The sequence below is a fragment of the Athene cunicularia genome (genome assembly GCF_003259725.1).
Source record: "Athene cunicularia isolate RWA chromosome 2 unlocalized genomic scaffold, athCun1 chr2_part1, whole genome shotgun sequence".
Classification (NCBI taxonomy): Eukaryota; Metazoa; Chordata; class Aves; order Strigiformes; family Strigidae; genus Athene; species Athene cunicularia.
In genome coordinates, this window is record NW_020799095.1 from 46,371,516 (window position 1) to 46,382,029 (window position 10,514).

Below are 10,514 nucleotides of genomic sequence, written 5' to 3' on the forward strand. Positions count from 1 at the left end.
GTGCTGTCACGCGCTTACCTGCGCGGCCGCCGCTCGCCTTCGGGGGAGTGGGCGGGGCCTGGAACACGTCACCGCAGTCGCGTCTGGCCAGGGAGAGGCAGGTTCCTACGGAAGCCTGGAAGGCTCATGCGAACAGGACCGAGGCGGGCGTTCGTCACGTGGTTGAAGCCACGCTCCGCCCGCCATCTTAGCATCTGCCCTCAGTTGAGGGAGAGGAGTTTGGTGGTTTTGTGTGGCTCGGTGGCAGGCGCTTGGCTGCCTGAGTGACTTCCTTCCAGGAGGGCTGGGAGCCTGGAGGAGGTTGAGTGCGCTACAGCCTCGCCATTAGTGAGGCAAAAGGGGTTGAAATGTCTACTAGTGCTGAGAGGGAACATTCCCCAAGGGCTGGGGTGCTCTGAAAGGTGCCAGGCAAGCTCCACACGAGATTTTTTTGCTGTGCTCTTTCAGACTAGTAGTGGTAAGGGTGAGCTTTTGTGTTTGGGATTATATTTCCTCCTCAGTGGTGGTGGACGGCTTCTACCCTCTTTGTTATAGGACTGTGAAATGCTAGCCTGGGTTCAGAGGCTGGGCAGTGAAAATAACGTGGTAGGGAAAACAATCTGGTACTAAACACCACTTCAAGCTGAGGTGTTGCTGGAGTGGTGCTTCTGATGGTGTAGTCCTATAATGGCCTAGAGTGGGAATAGGGTATTGAGGCACGGAATCCAACTCTACAACTCACTGTTATAAAGTAGTATGTTTATTACGACGTTGGTCATACGGGGTGGGGGGGGGATGTTGCTCCGCCACAAACGTGTGCACCGGGAGCCAAACAAACAGCTCCTTTTATTGTTTGAAATGTTACATATGCATTAGGATTCCAAAGATAAGGAGGGAATATTACAATTAGTTCCGAGAAATTCCCCACTTGCCCCCCCCCGCCCCAGCCATGTCCATCTTTGCGCTTGTGCAGTGCCTCCTGGTGAGGGTGGGCCGGGGTCTTCAAGGGTCTTCAGGATGAAGTAAGACTCCTTCCGCTTCATGAACTTTGAAACTGCTTCCTGTGCATGCTCGCTGGACCTTTGGCTCCTCTCCGGGTTGTAGAGTCAGTTTTACCTGTTTGTTTTGTTAATTGGAACTTTTGTGTCTAGCAAGATGTTCCAGGAAGTAAATCCTTGGTGTTATCGGGAATTGGTCATCCTTTAGCTGGTATGGCTCCCCCTTTATCTCAAAGACAGGGATTAGTTTACTATCTATCCTGTTTTCTGTAAGAATGTTATCTAGCTAACGCTGCCTGAGGGCTAGCATTGTTTAAGGGGCCTCACAACTTTGTCGATATTTCTTTCCTTTTTTTTTGCTTTCATTAGATCAGTATGAGGCTACACAGACGTTTGGCTGTACAATGTAGGCTGCTGAATGTATTTCTGTGTGAGGCCTTCAAGGAGTTGGAGCTTGTTCTTGGAATCTTTCTGGTGCCTGTAAAAGATGTGAGCGTGCCTCTAATGAGTCACACCAGAAATAATTAACTCATGGGTTAATTCTTGTATGTGACCAGCTGTCCCAGCAGCAAAGGGATTTTATTCTAACTACTCTGATGCGGGACTGAAATCATTGCACTGGAGTATTATTTATTCCAGAATGGACAGGCCTGCAGGACTGTCCTTATGTAAAATGTTTTGTTTAGGCAGTCGTGAATAGTGGGGGTGCTGCATACTGCAGCTTTGGAAATGGGAACCTTACAGGTGTCGTGAACTTGTAAACAAGACACTGAACTAGAATTTCAGGATTCCAGGCTCCCCTGTGTGCATTAAATCAGTCAAGTTTGCCTACTGATAAAATAAGGGTAAACTTGCTTTTATGGCAGTCTTGAGTTCAGTGCTTGAAACTTAGGTAAAGATATGGTAACAGAGTGATAAAAGTTACTGCCCATAATTGCCAAACATGAAAAAGATACTAATAAAGGGTTTTGAAAATCAGTTGTACTTGAGAACTGAGACTTCCTAATATTTGAAGGTTCCCATTTTTTTCTTGTGTTTCCCTGTTTCATTTTTCCTACAGCTGCTTTAGGGGAAAAAAAAAAAATCTCATTTGACAATGTGCCTGTGTAATATTTCAGTCTCTTGAAATGTCCATATAGCAACTTTTCTCATAACTATTCCACTAACAAATCAAAATTTACTGAAATTGTTCTTCCATAATGTCCTTGGGAATTAAAATGAGAGAATTATCTGGAGGCAAAATACCTTTTCTAAATAAGTTTCAGTCAGTACAAAACACAGTATTATGCTAGAGAAGCTTCAGGAAAGGACAGAGTGTTTCTATGAAAGTGCTTACAAAGGAGTGAGTTAGTCCATGTATAAACCTTCACTGAGTTTTAAATCAAGGCATTCAAGGTCCATGTTTAATTAAGATAACTAATTCAAAGCACTTTAAAATCAATTTAAAAGTGTTTGCAGAAAATAATACCACTAATTTAGTTCAAATGGGTTTACAGAGTGGGTAAGTGGTTAGATAAGGCTATAAACTTTCTATGATGCTGATTGAAAAGATTTAAAATTTTAAGTTGCATTTGCTGAAATGTTCTGATGTGTATTGTTACAAGCATCTAGGCAAAATGACCGTGAATTAATTTTTGAATAGTTTTAATAGTGGCCTGTTGCTAATGTGGGATTTTTCTTTCAGTTATTTCTTTAGCTTTATGTGGTCTACAGACTTGGAAATAAACAAAAAGAGCACTCCAGAATAATGATAGGCAGGAGTACAAATTAGTATACTCTATAATCAGCAAGGCAAGTAAATAGAAAGCTAATGTATACCACATACTTTAAAAAAAATTCATTGTTCTTTGATATTTCCCTCCAAGTACCCTTGTTTCATTGTTGTTATCTGGTATTTTCTTCCTATCATACCTATACCTATTATACATATCTGTGTTTTATCTTTTTTTCTTTCTAATCTTTCTTTAAATACTGTAACCACTGTGAAGAAAAAGAAGTAGCCATCATTGTTTATTAATATCTCATGCCTACCCAGAAATAGAAATCAGCATCTGAGCTGGAAACTAATCTGACAAGGTCAGTTAATTGAAAACACTAGAAAATGTGAAAAATCACAAAGAACACCACGTCACGTCTTCATTCTGCTGCTTTAACTGAGGATGAGTGGAAAATCCTTCCGGAGTTACTGTGGCATACTAATTGCTATTGTTGATAGCTAGTGCTTTTCAGCACTGACTTAAGGACTGTCACTTCCAGGAGACAAGGTCCCTGCCTACCAGCTGGTGGTAGCTGGATTGATTACAGTTTGGGTCTGAAACTGTTTAGTGGTATAGGGGAAATTATGTTTGGCCGGAGGGAGTAAAATAGCTTAATATTCCATGATATTTTTTTTTATTTTTGTTGACCTAACAAAGTACTGTAGTACACTTACAGCTGTGAATCTCCTGCAATGGGCTCCAACAGATTTTGCAGCCGTCTCTGATGTAGTGTCCTCCATCAAACACAACAAGAGTCAGTGCAACTGTATGAAAGATTAATGGTTTGGAGTTGTGTTGGATGCAAAGAAAATGGTAGTTTCTCTTAGAAACGGAAAACACTGCTATCTGTTTGACAGTAGGCTTTTATTTGCACATTGGTATTAACTCTGTTTTCAAGATATCTTATGAGGGGCTGGTTTATCTTTCTTGCCAAGGAGAGTTTGTGTCTAGAAGGACATAAACCACAGCTGTGTATCTTTGGCATATATTTTTTTCCTCACATATTTTGTGTGTGGATGGTGTGATTTTGAGAGTGGTGGTAACTGGAGATGTGTTTGCAGGGATCATGAAGAGCTTTGTAGGTCATCCACCTGATCCTCATTTTGCTGTCCTTTCAGAGCTCTGGTAGATATGGGATGGTTCAGAAGAGCCAGTGGCTATCAGTATAGCTGGAATTAAAGTCATCATGAAATAGGGAGACATTTCAACTCTTCAATTTTTCTGAGGCCTACATTTTAGAAAGAATACTGACTACTTGCAGCCAGAAGTGCGTGATATGTAACTCAAGTTTTTGTCATTAAAAAGCACCCGAAAAAGAGGGTCTTCTTCCTCTAGGAGTCTTGCAGGAGGGGAGACCAGCAATAACTAGTCACTTTTAAAAACTTGCACAAGTCTGTGGTGCAGCTGTGCCACAACAGAAGATGTTAAACCCTGTCTATAAAAACAGTTGTACTACACAGTTGTACTACTATAGCTACATTCGTGCAGTTGAAATGGCTCTATCCCCTTTGTGTGCATAGAGTTGTAACAGCAGAAAGATGCATTATGCTTCCGGTGAGGAAGGTTTAATATATCGTGTCGGGGAGCTAAGTAATGATTTGAGACTTCTGTTTACTAATGAAAAAACTGGGATAGATGGGAATCAAAAATGTTGTTATAGAATTTATATAGAAGAAAAAGGTATCACTGTACTGTCCCATTAGAACAATGGTAGATATAGACAGAGGTTTTTATTCATTGATTTTAAAAATACATGCATCAGAAAGTATCATAATTTTTTTTTTTGAGGAAAGTCAACAATAAAATCATGTTAAGTGTACCAAACACCAATATGTTTTCATTTGTCACTTACTGTCTAAATAAATAGTACCATACTGAAATTTAGGTTAGTTGCTTCATCAGTAGTTCTACTAGTCTTTGCTATAGCTCTTTGAGGTATTTCAAAATTGCTGTGATTAAAATTTTAATTTCTAAAATCAGTAACCTAAAAGGAGGGGGGGGGGTAGAGATAATATTGCTCTTATATCTTGAACAACAGAAGTATTTGTCATTGCAGCCCAGCATCTTCATGAGAACATCTCATTTTCCACTGTATAGCAAAACAACAGATTATATAGTAAGGATCTCCTTGACTAATAAAAGTATTAGCGCTTCATCAGCTTGATCAGTGTAACTAGGAAGACTATTTTGCTATTTTAAGTTTTAGTCAAGTTTTTGACAAATTTTATGTATTACTGAATATCTTCATTGCGAGACATATAATCCAAGCCTCCTTGCTGCTTCAGAAATTCTCGGTCCTTTTTTATTGGGGAAAGGGTAGAAGTTTAGTTTGTTGCAGACTGGCATGCATTTTATAGAAGAAATATGTTGATGTGTCCAGACTGCTGAAGTGGCTGATTTCAGAGGAGGCTTTTGGCAGGTGCTTGAAATGTTGCTGCCATTCTCTTTGCTGGAACTGTTCAACATGCTTGAACTTTCTACTTGACTGAGTGTGGATAGTTCACTTGCTCCCTCTAATTCCTTGGGTTGCAGTGTGCCGTTTCCCTTTGAAATCAGTCTCTGATTGTCAAAACTGCATGGTCTGTCCTTGCAGTGGGAGAGATCCCAGGTAACTCCTTGATGAGGGGCTTGCACCAGGCGGTGAATTCCCAAGTGAGTGCGCCATGGTGAGTTGTCTTGTACATTGCTACTGCTGGCCATCTCCAGCCTGACCTTTCTGACAGGAACACATTCTGTAAATAGCTTTGATCTTCTAACTGTTGTATTAATTAAAACAGCATTGACCATTGATTCTGGGAGAACAGATTCATGTTCACCTACAAGAGAAATGCATATATGCACATTACTATGATGGCAAAAATTAAGGGTGTAATTTCTGTGGCATAAACCCAACTGAAGAGCTTTAACAGATGAGTTTATCTGTACTCTTTCTGTCTGTGGCTGAGAGTAGTGCAAGTTCTTCTGAAGCCAGGTTATGGAGTAGAAATATTTCATGCTTGGTTTTGCAGTTCTGAGCACATAAATGGTACCCTAGGGTTAGTCAAATGAAAATGGACATTTATCAAGTCAATATTGATCTAACCAGTACTCTAAGACTCATTAACAACACAGATTGAGAATTGACTTTCAGTAATTAATTGCTTGTAAGCAAAAATTCTTAAGGTGAGCAGGGATTTGCTCTGTGTGTTGGTAGGTGCTGCAATTTAAAAGACAAAAATGTTCTGTTTGATACTGTTTGAATTTTGCATTCACAACTTAAAAATACTGTGACTGCTTCCAGATGAAATGAGTTGTGATTTTTTTTTTCTCTTAATGAGAGATCATTAACATATAGGCTTACATTTTAATATTTTACTGCGATTTTACTATTGTAATCAGCATAAATGGTGTAAAGTAAATAGCTTTTCACACTAGTGTTTCCTGAATGATCGCTTAGAGGAAAAATCTGCTTGCTCCATGAATGGTATAGAGTAGCTGTAACAGTGGGAGAGAATCCTGTCTGTTCTTTTTTTTTTTTCTGCTATCCCTATAGCTTAATTTCTAAAGCAGTATGAAAGTTACTGTTAGAAATGTGTAAAGCACAAGGGATAGATATGCTAATGCTATTTTAATTGCATGTAGCAGCCATCAAATTACTGAACACGACTGGCATTCAGTGCCTTGAAAATGAATAGAAACTGAACCACTACTTTAAAGATAAACAGTGCTGTTGATATTGCAAGTACTAATATACTTCAGTTAGTATAAACACAGTTTAAAGTAGGAGTTCTGCAGAATGCTGACCTTATTTACAGGGTTGAGTTATAAGAACTGTGTCTTCAGTGTGAGTTAGGAAGCATATTAAAGTGAAAAAAATAGACATGGAAGAGTGCTGATTATGTTCTGAAACAGAATATCTGAATAGCCCTTTAAAAAGAATTGCAACCTTGAATTTGAAATGAAGCTAGTTCTAATAGGATGCTGCCTTTAAAAAAAAGCAACAGTACAGCCTCCCCCTTTGTAACTCTTTCCTACCATGTTTACAAGGAAATATTTGAAGATGTCAGACCCACCTGGTTTACTGGCAGCAAGTGAACCTGTACAACAGGGCTTCGGCTAAGGAGGGGCTTTGACTCCTGTCTTTGGCTCCTACTGCTGACGCAAGAGCACCAGCATATCATAGATTTTTTTATGCTCCCTGGGTTGGCCACGTAAGGTTGATCTGATAAGAGCTGCTTTGCAGCATGGCTCTGGGAGTGAGAACCCTGTCAGCCCACATCTTCCACTCTCCTACAGTGTTACCAGGAGAAAGGAGGCTAAAGCACATGCAGAGCTTAGAGACATAGATGTGTTTGTGCATATGTCTATAGAGTGAAGTATGCTAACAGAATTTCCTAGGGTGAAACCATTCATAGATATAAGAACACACAGTTTTTTATCGTGTAACAGTGAGAATCAAAGTTATGACTGGACTTTATCCAGAAAATAAAGTGGAGCTTGGGTGGCTAGAAAAAGTGCACTTGCAAAACAGAGCCCTGTGTGTTCTGCAGAACAGCACAGTATAGAACCAGGCTACAAAAATTAGCACTTGTTTTCCACATGTGAGAAAAAGCAAGAGAGAAGGAACCGAGAGACTGAGGAGGTGCAGCTTTGCATGTTCTTGCACTCTTGGCTGAACTGACATTGATGGGCAACAGAAGAATTACAGTCTGGCTTGAATTGATCAGAGAGTTCAAAGTAATGCATTTAGTCCAATTTTAATAGTCTGGGCTGGTTTTGACTTCAGTTTTGATTTGATTCCTCGACTACAGGTACGGCACACAAAATTGAGTGGTGACCTTGGGTAGAAATGTGAGAGTCCTAAACGACTGTGTGTTGAATTAACACACATTCAGCACTCTCTAAACTTCTAAAGAAAGCTTTACTTAGGCGATATTTGGTCTGGTTGTGGGTTTTGGTTTTTTTTGTGTGTGTGTGGTTTTTTTAATTATTTTTTTATTTTCATAAATTGTGCATTATAGCCTTGTTGCAGAGCTGTTTACCATCTGGCCTTTTTCATATGCTGTCATCATAGATAGATACTTTTAATTTTGTCACTCCAGAACCTTAATCTTATTTCATGTTAACTTGGCAAATACTTGGAAGAGATCTCTGCAGTCAGAGCCCCTGTGCCTGTGTTTATTCTGTTGTGACTGCTTGTGCTGAATGCTCCCATTTAATTCCTAAAGTAAATACCGTTTTGCAGCTTCTTAGTGATCAAATAATGAATACACTGCTGTATTATCCCCTAGCTGGTGACTTTCAAATCCTGTCATGCTCTTTGTTCTGAAATAATCAGGAACAGACAGAAGTGTGAACATGGCTGTGTATGTTGGGGAAGGGACAGAACAAAGTTGGTTTCAGGTGACTTCTTAGTTATTAACCTACCAGTTAAAAACCTAAAGAAGTTAGAGAATCTTAAATTCTGTTTAAAAGTCCACAATTTCATCACTCTGGCAAACAGGTAGTGACATAGAAAGCTAAAAGTCCTCAAGCAAGCTTGGAGTTACCATTCCAACTGTGGTGCAATAAACCTGAAATGCTTAAAATCCCTGTGATATCATGGAAGGATAGCTGGCCTTTCAGACAGGAACAATTAGAACAAAGGCCTTTGGCAGAGATTTTTAAAACCATGAGTGACTGAAGGTAACCTCCTTCCATGAGGTTTGAATCTTACGAGGTTTTTGTGTCTGGCCTTTGAGGTTTGTATGCATGTGTGGGGTTGTGGTGTTGTCGTTGTTGTCGTCCCCTTCCCAGCCCTGCCATAATCTTACCCTCTAGGTAGGGAAACAATTTACTGTCAGTACAAAATAGTGATACATACGTGGACTGACTTTTGGTACTAGCTGGAATTTCTGGATAGTTTAAGCTTGTAAATTAAGAGCAGTAGGCTATCCCGATATGGCAGTGTTCATTTCTGCTTGACATATTCTTGCAAACTGATGGATGTAACATGTTCAGAGTGCTGAGCTATGTGATAGGTTTTCCCAGCTTCCAAACCATAGGAATGTATAAGGTCAACTTTCAAGACATTGAGAATTCAGCATAACAACACCCCCCCACCCCCCTCAACTGCTTCTAAGAGTAACATGAATCCTTTCCACAGTTTGTTTAAAGATACAAGTTCAGTGCAAAAGGTTATGTGGTTTTGTGAATGTTTTGGGATACATGTATGAAAATATTTGTATGTGAACTTCCGGCCCTATTAAATTTTAAACTTCCCAGACACTGCAGTCCTACTTTCTTATGACGTTTTCTTTAATCTTCAAATAGTGTCCTTGCAAAAAATTTGCTCTGATTGCATGCGTTATATCAGAAGCTTCATTTGAATTTAATCTAAATACAGACTTCTTTCTTTTTTTACCTGACTTACATTTTTGCTATACCTGATTAGATGGGCTTTTTTGTCTTCCAAGTTAGTTGCCTTTTCATACCTGATAAAATAAGCTTGTATATATGTATTTTTTTCTTCCTCACAGAGAATGAAGTTCTTTTAACATAAGAATTTCTAGACATTTGGATGAAAGAATATTGAAAAAGTGAATCTGTTGTCTACTTCATAATTATGTGTTTTTTTCAATTGTTTTGGTGATATGCTCTGACACAGCCAAAATCTAGAACTGCTGAAAAACATAGAGGAGAATGTAAGGGATTAAATAACCCAAGTTCTGCATTTGTTGAGCTAAATGCTAACATGAGAGATAAATGAAGCATGTTTTTCATGTTGGAATTAAATTCAGAAGTTGACTTCATTTATTGATTTAGTATTCTCAATATCACTTTAACTTGGAAAGTGGATGAAAATATATCAGTGTAATATTATAAGCATAGTCTAACTAAAAACTTTTAAATATTTGAAAGTTTCTTACATAAAATCTGTCTGACATAGCAGGTAAATGAGTGATATGTATTGTTACATGTTTTTCTATTTATGTACTTCCCAAGCAATATTTAGTGAAAATACTTTCAAAACCAGGACCTCTTGTTCAAAGCTTGTATCTTAGTTACCCACTATGACTGTTAGTATGTTATTTTGTAACAAAACCCGAACTTGTACTAGTCATTTGGTATTTGCTATTGTTTTCTGTAGTCTTGTAGGACACATTTCTTCACACAGATAAAGAAGGGGAAAAGAGACAGAAGACCCAGAATTGCTGTTCTGATGGAAGCATTCAAGAGTGCGGAAATGTTACAGAATACATTGCACAAATACACTGATGATAGACATGAAGTACATGTAAGAGTTATCATTTATGTTTAGAATTTTAAATTACTGACATAAAACCTGTAAAATTTATCTCAAACATTTTCCTGTTTCAAATTCATGATAATGTTTCACCACCATGAAGCTAGTTGATATAAACATAAGACCACCATTTGGAGAAATTAATAAAACCCCAAAATGACAGAAAAGGAATTCACTTTGTACCTCTCTTGAAGCTGAACATAAAAAGAACAAAGCTAAGAGTTATTCAAGGTTCAAAGAAATAATCTTTACATTTATATTTTTTTTTCCTATAAATATAAACATACCTGTTTTAAATACAATAATGTGTGATTGCAGTTTTTGCTTCTGTTTTATGTGGTCATACTGCTCCTCAAGTAAGCTTACATCCATCTTGGTTGGCTGCTTATCATGATCTGAAGCCTGTTGCTCTGAGGTATGAGTCACTGAAAAAATACCAGCCATGTATTTGTAAGCCTTTACCATCTGTTCCAACAAGGAAGAAAAAGTCATGCAGAAGCAGGACGTTTCCTTCAT

At 38.6% G+C, this 10,514-nt stretch overlaps 2 protein-coding genes across 2 annotated transcripts in view; both read right to left on the reverse strand.

The window, feature by feature from the left end:
- The window catches only part of NUB1 (negative regulator of ubiquitin like proteins 1), a 15,789-nt gene extending 15,689 nt beyond the window's left edge, over positions 1-100 (reverse strand). The window contains exon 1 of the mRNA XM_026841861.1: positions 19-100. The gene's annotated coding sequence lies outside the window, so the exon portion shown is untranslated. The remainder of the gene's footprint in view (positions 1-18) is intronic.
- Positions 101-4,766: 4,666 nt separating this feature from the next.
- Positions 4,767-10,514, reverse strand: C2H9orf152 (chromosome 2 C9orf152 homolog). Its single transcript, XM_026843426.1, has 2 exons — positions 10,286-10,514; positions 4,767-5,550 (listed from the first exon to the last, which is right to left on the reverse strand). The coding sequence occupies exons 1-2, from the start codon at positions 10,512-10,514 to the stop codon at positions 4,979-4,981; spliced, it is 801 nt and encodes a 266-aa protein (XP_026699227.1). The 3' UTR covers positions 4,767-4,978.

What these genes read in the sequence shown, in the direction of transcription:
- C2H9orf152 (XM_026843426.1), bottom strand. Translation starts at nt 10,514, where the DNA reads ATGAAGGAAACGTCCTGCTTCTGCATGACTTTTTCTTCCTTGTTGGAA. An exon ending in CATTATTGTATTTAAAACAG is followed by an intron (nt 5,551 to 10,285) that starts GTATGTTTATAT and finishes TTTCTCTTGTAG; the next exon opens with GTGAACATGAATCTGTTCTC.